The sequence below is a fragment of the Myotis daubentonii genome, chromosome 12, assembly GCF_963259705.1.
Source record: "Myotis daubentonii chromosome 12, mMyoDau2.1, whole genome shotgun sequence".
NCBI classification, from domain to species: Eukaryota; Metazoa; Chordata; class Mammalia; order Chiroptera; family Vespertilionidae; genus Myotis; species Myotis daubentonii.
Window position 1 is genome coordinate 49366271 of NC_081851.1, and position 16251 is coordinate 49382521.

Below are 16251 nucleotides of genomic sequence, written 5' to 3' on the forward strand. Positions count from 1 at the left end.
ACACATCTCTCTTAACCATTCCTTTATATTACAAACTCCCTAAATCCACAAACTTTAATGATCTGGCAGTACACGTATACAATGGTCTCTCAGTAAATATTTGTCAGAATTAAAAGTAAGATAGACAATGCTAGCACCCTTTTATGTTACGAGTTCCCTGTTAGATTTTGAAAAGAAATAACTACAATTTAAAATATTTAGTTCTTGCCCTAGCCAGTTTGGCTCAGTGGATAGAGTGTCGACCTGCGGACTAAAGGGTTCAGGTCAAGGACACATGCCCAGGTTGCAGGCTCGATCCCCAGTGGGGTGCGTGCAGGAGGCAGCCAGTCAATGATTCTCTCTCATTATTGATGTTTCTATCTCTCTCTCCCTCTTCCTTCCTCGCTGAAATTAATAAAAATATATTTTAAAAAATAGTTTAAAATATTTAGTTCTTATTCAATTATGTTTTTAATTTTCTCCTTTCTCTTTTAAAATTAGATTAAAATATTGGAGCAGGAAAATGAACATCTGAATCAAACCGTGTCTTCCTTAAGGCAGCGCTCCCAAATAAGTGCTGAAGCAAGGGTGAAAGACATTGAAAAAGAAAATAAAATTCTCCATGAATCTATCAAAGAAACAAGTAGCAAGTTAAGCAAGATTGAATTTGAAAAAAGACAAATTAGGAAAGAATTAGAACATTATAAAGAAAAAGGAGAACGAGCGGAAGAACTTGAAAATGAGTTGCATCATCTTGAAAAAGAAAATGAATTGTTACAGAAAAAGATAACCAATTTAAAAATTACATGTGAAAAAATTGAGGCCTTAGAACAAGAAAATTCAGAGCTAGAAAGAGAAAATAGGAAATTTAAAAAAAGATTGGATAGCTTTAAAAACCTTACTTTTCAGCTAGAATCTCTAGAGAAAGAGAATTCCCAACTTGATGAGGAAAACTTGGAACTGCGAAGAAACGTGGAGTCTTTGAAGTGTGCAAGCATGAAAATGGCTCAACTGCAACTAGAAAATAAAGAACTGGAAAGTGAAAAAGAGCAGCTTAAGAAGGGCTTAGAGCTTATGAAGGCATCATTCAAGAAATCAGAACGCTTAGAAGTTAGCTACCAGGGTTTAGATACAGAAAATCAAAGGCTACAGAAGGCTTTAGAGAACAGCAATAAAAAAATTCAGCAGTTAGAGAGTGAACTACAAGACTTAGAGATGGAAAATCAAACATTGCAAAAAAACCTAGAAGAGTTAAAAATATCCAGCAAAAGACTAGAACAGCTAGAAAAAGAAAATAAATCACTAGAGCAAGAGACTTCTCAACTGGAGAAGGATAAGAAACAGCTGGAGAAGGAAAATAAGAGACTCCGACAACAAGCAGAAATAAAAGATACCACGTTAGAAGAAAATAATGTGAAAATTGGAAATTTGGAGAAAGAAAACAAAACTCTATTCAAAGAGATTGGTATTTATAAAGAATCTTGCATTCGTCTGAAAGAATTAGAGAAAGAAAATAAGGAGCTTGTCAAAAGAGCAACTATTGATATAAAAACTTTGGTTACATTACGTGAGGTAAGTATAGTTACCTAAATTTAAGGCAAATATTTTTAATTCAAGGCTTTAAGTTTTATTGGGACCCATTAGTAATTTGTATCATCTACTTAGGGCTCTAAAGTAGAAATTTAGAATTATAACTAGAAAGTCTCCAACTTTCCTGCCTTTGTTAAACTAAGAAGTGTATGTATATTATATTTTTAAGATCTTGTACTAATTAAGTTTCCATATGGTATCTGAGTTATTACATTGTAATTTTATTTGAAAATAATATTAAAAATATGTGATCAAGACTCTTGACTGAATGCTAAGTATAATGGGACCCATCATAGCCACTATTTATTAAACGCAAACTGTGCCAAGTACTGGGCTAAGGACCTTGTAAGATATATATATATATATATATATATATATATATATATATATATATATATATATATATATATATATAAACTTTATGACCAATTCTTTATAGGTATTATCTTAGATTAGAAAACAGGTTCAGAGACATTAAGTAATTTTTTGAGGATGACAGTTAATAAATGGCAGAATTGGATTACTGGATTCAAATCCAGATCTTTCAGACTCCAAAGCCCCATGAATTTTGACCTCTAAGCTTAAAGAATACAAATCAGATTGAACGTAAAGGTCAACATTGAACAATTGGTAGTTGCTCAGATTTGTGTGTTGAGAAATTTGAAATTTCTAGGAGTATACTGGGAACAGTCTTGTAAACGTGGTTGGTGTAGATCAGAAGATCACATGCTTGGCTTGTTTTTGCTTTTACTATGCTATCAACACTAATAAAAGAGAAAAATGGTAATTGGCGTACGAGCTACCCTTTTCATTGGCTAATCAGGGCTATATGCAAATTAACTGCCAACTAAGATTAGCAGTTAACTGCCAACAAGATGGCGGTTAATTTGCATATGTAGGCACAATGCAGGGAGGTGAAAGGGAAAGCAGGAAGAAGCCCCCTGCCACTGACAGTGATCGGAAACCCAGGGGGGAGCTAAGAGCTGGGGGGCAGGGCAAAGGCGGCCCTGGGGCCGCCTTTGCCCTGCCCCCCAGCCATGATCAGAGAATCAGGTGCCTTTTCCGCCCTGGCCAGTGATAGCAGGAAGTAGGGGTGGAGCCAGCGATGGGAGCTGGGCACAGTGGAAGCTGGCAGTCCCGGGAGCTAGGGGTCCCTTGCCTGGGCCTAAAGCGAAGCCCACGATCGCGGGGCCGCTGCAGCTGCGGGTCCCCGCTGCCCGAGCCGGACGCCTCAGCCAGAGGCGTCAGGCCTGGGCAAGGGGCCGATCCTGAGATTGGAGGGTGATGGGGGTCAACGCCTGAGGGCTCCCAGTATGTGAGAGGGGGCAGGCTGGGCTGAGGGACACTCCCCCCCACACACACACCCAGTGCAGGAATTTCGTGCACCGGGCCCCTAGTACTATATATAACCCTTTATGTTCAATTTAAAAGTGTCTTAGCATTCTTGTAATAAGTCACTTTGGAAAGTCTGTGTTTCTGCTAAAGAGATATTGAGAGGAGAGTGACCATTATGAGACATTCATTTTTTTCTTTTGTTTTTCTGTAGTCTCACAGACATGAGCAACAGGTTCCTTGTGCCTGCACTTCTCAGAATGCCCCTAGTTCTTCAGACCTATATCCTCTTCCATTGGAAGAAGGGTGCTTGTGGGAAAAGGGTGTTGTATAGGAAGAAACATGCATTAAGGTCCTAGCTTATTATTGAAAAATTAATGGATATGCGTTTTTTCCCACAGTTGTCAAATGTGAGGTGTAGATTCACAAGGAAAGAGTAAATAGTTTCTACATTGGTTTTAAACATTAAAAAGATAAAAAGTATTAGCCAAAAAAAAGACAAAACTATTCTGTTTAGACTATGTTATATTGTTTCATAACTACTTCTTAATGAGGAAGGGAAAGTCCAATCACATTTCTGTCTTTTCTGCTTCAAGTTATATGTATTCCTGGGGGTGGTAATTAGAATCTTGGCTAAATTTCTTAGACTTTTATGTTCTTGACACTTATGTGAGTTTTGCATTCTTTTTAAAATAAGGATTTGGTGAGTGAAAAATTGAAGACACAACAAATGAATAATGATCTTGAAAAATTAACCCATGAGCTTGAGAAGATAGGGTTAAATAAAGAGCGACTCTTACATGATGAGCAAAGTACAGATGACAGGTGAGTATTAAGTCACTGGTTCAATTCCCGTTCAGGGCACATGCCCGGGTTCCGGGCTCATTCCCCATTAGAGGGCATGCAGGAGGCAGCTGATTGTTGGTGCTCTCTCATTAATGTTTCTTTCTCCCTCTCCCTTTCTAAAATCAATTTTTAAAAAAGTTTAAAAAGTAAAAAATCAGGGTAAAGACAGCCTAATACTGTCTAAGAAAAAAATGCTAAAATGTTACATAAACACAGTTTGTCAGTGACGTAGCAGAAGATCTAAGGCTATAATTGCATGTGAAAGTAGAATGAGAAATTAACAAACAAACCCATCTCTGGTGAAATATGCAATTTAAGCAAGTTATATTTTATTTGATTATGTGCTCAAATGCCTCAATTCTTTCGTTTATTATTTATTTTTAAATCTTTATTGTTGAAAGTATTACATATGTCCCTTTGGTTTTCTTTGACCCCTTCTAGCTCGCACTCTTCCCCCCCACACCACACCAGGCCTTCACCACCCTATTGTCTGCATATACTTTATACCCTGTAGACAAAGTCTTCAGTGAGTTTCAAGTCTTAACTATGAATATGTTCTTATATAAATACTTTACACTTAATAGTGTAGACAAGTGTTTGGTAATATAATAATCCTTTACTTTCTATAGATTCTATTCTTATAAAACTAAAATAAATGTTTTGAGACTTATAAAACTAATAGAAATATAATGCCTGTTTGAGTATTAGATAATTTTTGCTTTAGACAACCTAGGCAAAAATTTAAAGCTCTGTTTACTTAGTGATTTTTGTTTCTTCATTCCCAGGAATAGTTTAAGAGGGGGAGACTGGGGCAGTAAGAGGAGAGTAATTTAATTTGCCGCTTAAATTATAAGATCTATTTATGGCACCAATATCTGTAGTCATAAATTATCTTTAAAAATAATTTTCTGACCTCCAGTAACAATCCTTTGCTATTTTTGTACTTGGATAGTAGGTACAAACTTTTGGAATCAAAATTAGAATCCACTCTAAAGAAGTCCCTTGAAATAAAAGAGGAAAAAATTGCTGCTTTAGAAGCTCGATTAGAAGAATCCACAAATTATAACCAGCAATTGCGCCAAGAACTTAAAACAGTAAGTGATTTCTTTGGAAATAATTTTAATTGTTAAATATTTGGAGAGAAAATTATAAAATAGAAAATAAAAATTTAATATTTTATTAATATTTTGTTTTTTTCTTAAATTTGAGGGTGTTCTTAAACAGATTTTTGCCATGTAGTTTATGACAAACTATATTTTGTCTATACACTGTAATTGATTCAATCCTATTTCATGCGTGTGTGTGTCACCCATGCAGTTAGGAACATACCAGAACTGATATGTTGGGATAGGGAAAAGGCAGGCTTATTTTATGGGTAAAAGGTCTCAATGAGAGACAGGCACTTGATTTTGACACCCTTTTCCTATTGAGAATCCAGGTAAAAGTTTGATAGGAAATTTGTAAGTGTGAGAACACCAAGTAGAGGGAAATCATATGTCATCCTCTTATAAAGTTGAGAGTATTTTTCAAGATCTGTTTTCTTGTGATATTTAGAATTATTTGGTGAATTAAACAAAACTGTTTTCTCTGCATGAATAAATTGAATATGAAGAGACTTGCCCTATATTGAGTTAATATAATACTAGATTGTGAGTATCGTATTCTGATTTATTCTTCCTCTTATCGTCTCTGCATTGCTCCCTTGAATGGTTTTATAGTAACTAAACATTAAAACTTGTAAGATTACTACAGGCCACATTTAGAACCATTTGTTCGGAACACCATAGGAAATACAAGTAGCTAGCAGGGCACTGTCCAGTGTTCTTCACAGGGGTTGTCTGAGAATCATCTTCCTACCAGATGACAGTTCAGGTGCAAGTGAGATTCGTATTGGGTGTGTGTTGGAGCTGCCCTGGCTTTAAGACTTCATGCTCCACAGCAATTATCATCTCTTACAACAACTCCAGAGGTATAGATTTAAGATCTCCATAATAGTTGTTACTAATTTTAAGAGTTGCTGCACTTAGAGAAGTTCAAAGATATGGCTTCAGCCCAAATACAATTTACCAATCAGGGATCTTATTTCCCTTCAGCAAACCTGCCTGGTAACGTAGAACATTCCAATTTTATGAAATTGGAGAAAGTTAACTGAAGATGAATTTCTTATGCAGAAAGGAAAAAGGTTTTGTTTCCTATTTGCCCTTACCATCACTGCTGGTATTCATCTCAGACATTACCATGAAACAAGTATTTATGTAGAAGAAATTCTAGAACTTTGCTTAGTTAACATAAAGGATTATCCAAAAAATAAAATAAAATTTGGTGCCAGATTTTATTAATCTGCTTTATTTCCTGAATTTTTTTTTTTTGCCCTATTGAGCAGTATAACTAGGTTACAAGTAAAGTCAACTCATGAAGCTACTCAGCTAGAAAATAAGTAGGTTTGGATATGGGTTGGTATATATCTATTTCTAGTCTAAAAGGTGGAGACTTAAAAATCCATCATTATCTTTTACTTCCAGTCATTTTGGCATAACTACTATTGGACTAGCTTACTGCTATAAACATGTATTCAGCTGTAATTATACTGTTCTAACTTTTAGTGCTATACATAAAGAGGTATATCACTTCAAGATAGACTATGAAAGTTAAATATGAATAGTATAAGTTCTAAAGTACTAGTAACTACAAAAATACCATGACAGAGAGGTATGGTTAACATGCCAGCAAAAGAGATAAAAAATAGAATTATAAAAAATCCAAAAGAAGGAAGAAAATAAAAAAGGTGGAGCAAAGTACAGATTGGACAGATAGAAAATAAATAGCAAATGGCAGGTTTAAATAAAAGCATACCACTAATCACATCCTATTTAATAAAGAGGTAATATGCAAATTGACCATCACTCCAACACACAAAATGGCCACCCCGTGTGGTCAAAGATGGCCAACAGGGGAGGACATTTGGGGCAACCAGGCCAGCAGGGGAGGGCAGTTGGGGGGGGGGACCAGGCCTGCAGGGGAGGGCAGTTGGGGGGGACCAGGCCTGCAGGGGAGGGCAGTTGGGGGGGACCAGGCCTGCAGGGGAGGGCAGTTAGGGGTGACCAGGCCTGCAGGGGAGGGCAGTTGGGGGGGGGGGACCAGGCCTGCAGGGGAGGGCAGTTAGGGGTGACCAGGCCTGCAAGGGAGGGCAGTTGGGGGGGGGGGACCAGGCCTGCAGGGGAGGGCAGCTAGGGGGGACCAGACCTGCAGGGGAGGGCAGTTAGGGGCAATCGGAGCAGCAGGGGAGCAGTTAGGTGTCAATCAGGCTGGCAAGGAAGTGGTAGGGGCAATAAGGCAGGCAGGCAGGCGAGTGGTTGGGAGCCAGCAGTCCTGGATTGTGAGAGGGATATCCCAGTTGGAGAGGGTGCAGGCTAGGCTGAGGGACACACACACACCCCTGCACAAATTTCGTGCATTGGGCCTCTAGTTAAATATAAAAGGTCTAATACCTTAGGTAAAAGTCAGAGATTAATGGATTAGATAAAAAGGCAAATCCTACCTATATGCTGCTGCTAAGAAACCTTGATGAAAAATCATATTTTATGTTTATGTGAACATAAATTAGAGATTCTGATTAATGATACATAAGGTAAAGAAACCATTTTTGAAACTTAGTTGTAAGAATAATGGTCTAAAAATCAGAAGCTTTTTTTAAAAAAATATATTTTATTGATTTTTTACAGAGAGGAAGGGAGAGGTATAGAGAGTTAGAAACATCAATGAGAGAGAAACATCGATCAGCTGCCTCCTGCACACCCCCTACTGGCGATATGCCCGCTACCAAGGTACATGCCCTTGACCAGAATTGAACCTGGGACCCTTGAGTCCGCAGGTCGATGCTCTATTCACTGAGCCAAACTGGTTAGGGAAGAAGCTTTTGAGTTTTATTCTCAGTTCTTCTTACTAATGGCATATGTCTATAACCTTTCTAAGCCTAGGGGTGAAAAGACCTGTGGGAAATTAATGTAAAATAGGAGACCAGAAATGATGTCACCCATCTATGTTACTAGGGTGTTAAAAGTAAGTGGGAGGGGGGAGTTGGATCCCAGAACACCTATTAGATCGCTTGCCAAGGTTTAAATTACATTCTATTTTGGCATCTTTTTCTTTAGTCTCACATCATTATTTTCTAACTTAATAGTAGCAAATTTTATTGTTGAATTATAAGCTTTCTTAAGGTTTGCATTAAATGTTGAATTATTTTAAATATTTGTCCTTGCCTTAATATACAGTTTATGTTAATTTAGAAATTTATGATAAATGTATCTTGGGATAAACTAGTGATTCAGGATAAGTATAACAATAATCATTTCAAATTGAAGAGAGCTATTTAAGTTAATCAGCAATTTTGGTAATGTAAGATGACCAAGTTGCTAGTTTTGAGTTGGCTCTCTTAAAGTAGGATCTGGTTGTAGTCATACCAGAAAACCTTGGATTGCTCAGTCTTCATAAAATAAATTATAGTAATTATATGTGATAGATTCAGATCTCAATAAAGAAATCATTAATTTATTTAACACAGCTCGTTCTGGGCAACATATCCTTCATAAAAGGGCAAGTGTCTACATGCAGTTTTAATTTAGATCTCTTTTTAAGAGGAATTAATACTGTGTCAAATTTTTAATTGTTGTTTATATGGGGATCTCTGAAATCTCTAAATCAGCTATAGATAGAGCTCTAAAACGGTTGCTATTATTAGCAGCACGTCTTGATCTTTAGCAACATTTTCATCATAAACAATAGGATATGAAATTAGAGAATATATTGTAGGAGCATTACAGATAAAAAAAAAGTGTATATGCCCTAGCTGGTTTGGCTCAGAGGTTAGAGTGTTGGCCCAAGGACTGAAGCGTGGTGGCTGCAAGTCTGGTCAAGGGCACGTACATCAGTTGCAGGCTCAATCCCCGGCGCCGGTCAGGCTCATGCAGGAGGCAACCAATCCAAGTATCTCTTTCACATCAATGTTTCTCTCTCTTTCTCCCCCTCCCTTCCACTCCCTGTAAAAAGTAATGAAAAAGGATCCTCGGGTGAAGATTAACAAAAAGGAAAAAAAAGAAGAGTATATTTAATATTTCTAAGAGGGAAGGATTTGTATTTTAGACAGCATAAATTGGGATTATGCTAATAATGATAATTATACATATTATTTACCATATTTTTAAATAAAGCGTGTCTCACATTCACCAGAGCAGTGCAGAGTCAAATTAATTGTAAGAAGCAGAACTGAATGATTTATTTTCCCCATTAAAATATTTTAAATAAAATTTTAGGTGAAAAAGAATTACGAAGCCCTTAAACAGAGACAAGATGAGGAAAGGATGGTACAGAGCCCTCCTTCAGCTTCCAGTGAAGAGAACAAATGGGAGCGAGAAAGTCAAGAAACAACCAGAGAGCTTCTGAAAGTGAAAGACAGACTGATTGAGGTAGAAAGAAATGTAAGTATTTTCAGTAGGAATAAAGGATTTTTAGAAGTAATATATAACTAAGAAAGTGTATCTGTTCTGGTTTTGTAGCTTTGTTCATTGTATACTTTCCTGACCGGTTTGTTTTGTAATATGAATAAAGACCGAAGAACTCAATTTACTTTTCTCCATCACCCTCACACAAGACCATCAGTAACCTTTATCAACTCTATCTTGAAAATATACCCCAAACCCATTTTCTTTCTCTCCATCTTTGCTGCTACCTCAGTTGCAGGCTCAAGGTAGCATCATCTGTCATCTGGACTATTAAAATACGCTCCTAACTGGCCCAGCCTTTTCCATTTCTGGCCCAATCTAACCCATTCTCCACACAGTAGTCAGTTATTTTTTAAAACATAATCCAAGCCATGTCACTTTCATACTTAAAATCTTCAATAGCTTCCCATTTTAATTAGAATAAAATCCAGATTCTTTACTGTGTCCTGTGAGGTCCTTCCTGACATTGTCCTGCCTGACCTTTACCGTACCACGTTCCTACCCACTCTGTTTATTAATCTGGAGATAATATTATCTGTTAATATCTGGGAAACACAAAACAGTGCCTGTCACATAAGTAAATTAGTTCTAGTCATATTGGCATTTTTCTTCTTGTTCCCACCTCAGGCCTTTCTGTTTGCCTCCTCTGCTGGCTGGCTTCCCTCAGAATTCATGTCTCAGGTCACATATCGCCTGCAAGATGTCTTCCTTGATCATTTTCCTCAGTAAAGGATCTGTCCCCAGCCTAAACTGTTCTTCACTGTCACACCACTGCCTTACTTAGCTTCCTCATAACACTTTTCACTTACGAAATGACATTATTTTGTTCATTTATTTCTTCTCTACTGGGAAAAAGCTCCTGGAAAGCAGGTAGCTTATCTTTCATTTTCTCCACTGCCTTCAGTATGTAGAATAATGCCTCTTAGATAGCAGACACTTTGCTGAATGAGTTACGTATTTGACAACCAACAATAATTGAATGAATTCAACAAACATCCTACAAAGTTGAATATGCCTTAGGAACTTGCATGCTAACAAGTAAAATAATTGTAGTAGTTATTTAATATAACATGAATTAAAAGCTTTAAGCCATAAAGCCAAAAATTAATACTGATTTCTACTTTCTCATCCAAAAATAATTACTGTAAACATCTTTCCCAGAAAACTGTTTGTGATTTACCTATATATAGAAGTATATTTCTTTTACACTTTTATACCTGTGGACTATTAAAATATGCTCCTAACTGGCCATTAATAATAGAATGTCTATTTTTAATTATTCAGTGATATATACATATATACCTCTATCATTTAGATTAATAATTATACCTCAAACAATTTGGTGGCATATAAAGTCCTATAAGATAAATCTTTTTCCCACTGACTTCCTTTATAAATTTCCACTGGAGAAAAAGTTGCTTGGTTGTCATACTTTAGCCATTTTAGATAATGGGTTTATAAAGATGGCTAGCCCTATATTAGACAGATAATTTTTGTGTCTCTGCCATTATATTTGCTAACTACATACTTTCTTAGTGTAAATTTTTCCTGTTCTGAGATATTCTTTCTACTTAGCTATCTCATCTGTTCGTTACAGACTATAGGAATTTTTGTTATTTCTAGGATCATTAGAGCTTGTATATTTTGATTTCTAAAGAGCTGAACTACAATAGTACTTAACATATCCAAGGGAAAAATCGCTTAATTCTTTAGTGTGTCAGGATGGTATTCTAGGCCCTGGCTGTTTTTGCTCAGTGGATAGAGCATCGGCCTGCGGACTGAAGGGTTCCAGGTTCGATTCTGGTCGGGGCCACATGCCTGGGTTGTGGGCTCGGTCCCCAGTAGTGGGCATGGACGAGGCAGCCAATCGATTCTCTCTCATTATTGATGTTTCTATCTTTCTCTCCATCTCCCTTCCTCTCTGAAATGAATTTTTACCCTTTGAACAAATGAACAAAAGAAGTTCAGTATCAAAAACATCTTTGAAACATTTAGGTTCTTTATCGTTGATTTTTATGGTATATGTGGGTTAAATCCTGACTTACCTTTTATACAGTGAGGTAGTATATATAACATGAAACCCTATCGAGTGAATATTATTGTTGTCCCCTAAATGTAGATGAGATAAAAGTAATTTGTTGGGATTCAGTTGTAACTTTTTTGTTGTTGTTAATCCTCACCCAAGGATGGATGGAGATGTGTGTGTGTGTGTGTGTGTGTGTGTGTAAATAATAATCAGTATATTTTGAATCATTGATTGGCGGCCTCTTGTTCACCTCCAACTGGGGATCGAGCCTGCAACCTGGGCATGTGCCCTTTATCAGAATCGAACCTAGGACCTTTTAGTCCACAGGCTGGCACTCTGTTCACTGAGCCAAACTGGTGAGGTCATCCAAGGATATTTTTCCATTGATTTTTTTAGAGAGGGAGAGACATAGAGAAACATCCATGTGAGAGAGACTCATCGATTGGTTGCTTCCCACATGGCCCCAGCCAGGGCTGGGGATTGAGCTTGCAACCAAAGTATATGCTCTTGACAGGAATCAAACCCAGGACCCTTCAGTCCACTGTGATGCTCTGTCCACAAACCGGCTAGAGCTCAGTTGTAACTTTTTATACATATTGCAATTATATGTAAATTCTGGTCTTTTATATATTAAAGATTTTAAATTTGGTTTTCTAGAGGATTAGGATCCTATGTTTATACCTTTTGATGCTATGTTATTTATGGTATGTTATTTAGAAGTAATCCTGAAAATATAATATTCATGACAAACATTTTAATATTTAGAACATTAACTATGATTTGCACAATAATTCAACCGTTTAACTATAAAACTGAATTATGGCCATATGTACTGGAAAAATTGAAAATGGTATGTTTTGTTTGGATTTGCTCTAGAAGTCCTATAGATGAAATAGAGCTATAGTGAGTGTTTTATACCATGAGAAATAATTACTAAAGAAAATATGTAAAATCTGTTAGGTTTGTAGGCACTAAAATCTTTAAACAGATGGTTAAGATTGTTTCTACTTCTCTTCCAAATATTTGTGTTTATAAAGTACTTCGTTTTGCTGCTATCCATGTGACCACCACATATCTGTCTGTCTGTCTGTCTGTCTGTCTATCTATCTATCTATCTATCTATATTTCCCTTTGGGCATTTAGAAAAGAAGCACTCCATTGACTACAAACAGCCCCACTCATTCTGGACACACTGGGCACTTTTGAGCAGCATGAAAACCGTACAACTGACAGTCACATTCTAGTTTTTTGTGTTAGTCAATATATTTAGAATGGAGTATTTTATTTTTCAGGTTTATAAAGCAGACAGACACAGATACAGTAGTCTATTAAGATTTTATAATTATTGCTTTCTTTTCTTAGATATCTGTTTACCATTTGGGATAGAGGGAATATTTTCTTTTCTCTTTTAAGATTATTAGGGTTATTTTTTATTATAATGGTAAAAAATATTTGTACAAAATTCCAGTATCTGTTAAATAGAAATAGTTTGATGTTGCTTTTATTTATAATATGTATGTTTTCTTTATTAAGAATGCTACACTGCAAGCAGAGAAGCAAGCACTGAAAACTCAACTGAAGCAACTTGAGACACAGAACAATAATTTGCAGGCTCAGATTCTTGCACTTCAGCGGCAGACAGTGTCATTACAAGAGCAGAATACTACTCTTCAAACACAGAATGCCAAGCTTCAGGTTGTAATGTAATATGTGGGGAATATGCAACCAAAGTCTTGAATTATGCTATTAAAATAATTCAACCTAAAATATATATATGATATAGGTCCCCTAATATATATCATATGTATATATATACTAGTAAATATATAATAACACCTACCAAAAATCAAAATTAAATGGTAACCTTGTTCTTTGGGACATGAAAATTCAAACTTTCTCAGTATAATGTGCATATATCTGCTTTGATTTATTTAGAACTTCATAAAGTTAATGTAATCTTATTAAAAAAACCAAAAGAACAATATAAGCTATTTTCCATATGTCTGATAACAATATACATTCTTATAGGTTGAAAATTCCACACTTAATTCCCAAAGTACCTCTCTTATGAACCAGAATGCACAACTCCTAATCCAGCAGTCTTCCTTAGAAAATGAAAATGAGTCTGTAATCAAAGAGCGGGAAGACCTGAAATCTCTCTATGATTCTCTGATCAAAGATCATGAAAAACTGGAACTTCTTCATGAACGGCAGGCTTCGGAGTATGAATCTCTCATTGCTAAGCATGGAACTCTAAAGTCTGCCCACAAAAATCTTGAGGTGGAGCATAAAGACCTCGAAGATCGGTAATTTATTATATTTTCTGTGTTTTTAATTTAAAACCTATTTACTTTGGGTAATAAAGTAAATGTTGAGTTAAACACATCTAAGAGATTATGTAGGAAATTTATATAAATTTACATGTTTTGTGATACTGGCATCTAATAAATTACTCTTTTTTTTTTTCATTTTAAAGTATTTTTCCCCTTGAGGAAATATTATAAACCAAATATCTAACTTTTCCCCCCAGTTATAATCAGTTACTAAAACAGAAAGGACAATTGGAAGATTTGGAAAAAACACTGAAAGTAGAACAGGAAAAAATGCTGCTTGAAAACAAAAACCATGAGACTGTAGCTGCAGAATACAAGAAACTTTGTGGTGAAAATGATAGGTAGGTAATAAATACTTACATATTTTAGTTTTGTATTATTATTCATTACATCTAAAGTGTATACTACCTCTTTGCAGTACCATCCATAAATTAGAATTTTAAAAACAGACCCCAGCAATAAGTAAATTACCAACAAAATCATGCAGCTAGTTATAGAATGGCTCAGACAAAAACCTAGATCTCCATTTCTCTCTCTATTCAACTAATTAAGCTTTTTTATTTTAAACCCTCACCTGAGGATATGCTTAGAGAGAGGGAAAGAAGGAGCGAGGATGAGAGAGAGAGAAAAAAACATCTAGCAGTTGCCTTCTCTATGCTCCCTGACTGGGGAGCAAACCCACAACCCAGGTATGTGCCCTGACTGGGAAGTGAACCAGCAACCTTTCAGTGCATAGGACGGAGCTCTGCCAACTGAGCCATTCAGGTTGGGCCAAGTAACTTAAGTTTTTAAGCCACGTTACATAATGGAATTTTTGTACCTTGACAGCATTTGCATACTTTATTAAGACGGAATGTAATGGACCTGATTCTTTATGTCTTTCTCTTTTTTTGCTAGTCTGGTCAATTCCTGTCTTTTGAAGTTGCTACAAGTGAGCAACCTTATGATTTTCTAGCTGATGTATTCATACTTTTATTTTTAACAATCTTAGGTATTAATAGCCTCATATTGCCATGGAGCAATTTTTTTTTTAACTTGAAGCCTTTGGGAAATCAAAACTTGCCACTGGTAATCAAGTTACTTCATAAGGGTACATTTTCAAGATTTTTAGAAACCTTTGAAAAGTTTAAACAGCTTAAACCAACCAAGCATGTCAACCCATGGCCCGCGGGCCACATGCCTCATTTTTTTGGCCGGTGTAGCCTTTGAGTTTGACATGCTTTGCCTAACCATTTTCACTGCACTTACATTGCCATAGCTGGAGTGCTAAAAGGCAGCACACAGAATTTTGCGTGTCTTTACATCTTCAATATATTTAAGTGCTGAGAGATTTCATTTCAAGGGAAAAAAGTACTCAATTTTTTAAAAATCTAGTTTTTACGAAATAGAAACTGATTCTTGATCAGTGTAGTAATTGGTCAGAAGAATTCTTTATATTCTCTAAAGTATGTCTGAATGTGGTTTACAGCATTTTCACATTATTTAAATGACAATGAAAGCTATTAAGAGAATTTGATTATATTCTATTATGATTTCTAATTATAGGTTGAATCATACATATAATCAGCTTTTAAAAGAAACTGAAGTTTTACAAACTGACCATAAAAACTTGAAAAGTCTTCTAAATAATTCTAAACTGGAACAAACAAGATTAGAAGCTGAATTTTCAAAGCTGAAGGAACAATACCAACAGTTGGACATTACATCCACCAAGCTAAATAACCAGTGTGAGGTGAGCTTTAACAAGTTTAATCATTGTCTCCCTTTCGTTAGGCATCCAGACACATCTAAAAACTAAACAGCGATATTATAGCGACCAGCAGTGTATATTTAGCGGGATGTTTCTAAAAGAATTGGTCAGGGATAATTGAAATTCATAGGTAATTCAAAAAACTTCCTTTATTATTAATTTCAATTTTTTTATTGTTTAAACTTATATGTTCACGTACTTTTACTATATATAAAACCATTTTTACTATTATAGAAACTGTTACTGGCCACCTGGCATGTACTAGTAAACTAAATAGGTAAAACTCTCTCCCCCTGTGTAGTTTATATTCTGGTGGAAGGAAACAGACAATAAACACAATAAGTAAGTGAAATACATAGTGTTTCAGTGTTTTGTCACATATGGCTGCGTAGCAAATTACCCCAAAACTTAGTGGTATAAAACAGTTATTTATTATGCTCACAGATTCTGTGGGTGGGAATTTGGACAGGTACAGGGAGCCAGTTTGCCTCTGGGCCCTTGGCGGGAAGATGGAAAGGCTGGTGGTGGATGCTGGCTATCAGCTGGAGGGAGGTATCCGTTTCCTCCCTGTGTGATCTCTTCCCATGGACGGTTATTGGCTTTCTCACAACATGGTCAGAACCAGACAAAAACCATCTTTGTTTTAATGATCAAGCCTCAGAAGTCATGCAGCATCGTTTCCCCTGCATTCTATTCATTGAGGCATCTAAGTCCTGTGCTGATTCAAGGGGAAGAGAAATAGACTCAGCCTCTCGATGGAGAAAAGCAAGGTTCTGGAAAAGCACATGGACTAAATATACTGGTGTAACCATTTTGAAAATTAGCCTGCAACATATGGTATGTTAGCAAGTGATAAATTATGTGCAAGTACAAATGGAGTAGGGTAAAGGGGGGTAA

The 16251-nt window shown here is 36.2% G+C and overlaps 1 protein-coding gene across 9 annotated transcripts in view; it reads left to right on the top strand.

The window, feature by feature from the left end:
- CCDC88A (coiled-coil domain containing 88A) overlaps positions 1–16251 on the top strand; it is a 112357-nt gene that overhangs the window by 73384 nt on the left and 22722 nt on the right. For 7 of the 9 annotated variants that reach the window (XM_059659792.1, XM_059659794.1, XM_059659790.1 and 4 more), the window contains exons 15-22: positions 481–1551; positions 3599–3726; positions 4700–4841; positions 9057–9221; positions 12805–12966; positions 13300–13577; positions 13802–13945; positions 15150–15336. In XM_059659792.1, coding sequence (XP_059515775.1) covers positions 481–1551; positions 3599–3726; positions 4700–4841; positions 9057–9221; positions 12805–12966; positions 13300–13577; positions 13802–13945; positions 15150–15336 — 2277 coding nt within the window. The remainder of the gene's footprint in view (positions 1–480; positions 1552–3598; positions 3727–4699; positions 4842–9056; positions 9222–12804; positions 12967–13299; positions 13578–13801; positions 13946–15149; positions 15337–16251) is intronic. The other 2 variants (XM_059659791.1, XM_059659797.1) reach the window with 1 other exon arrangement.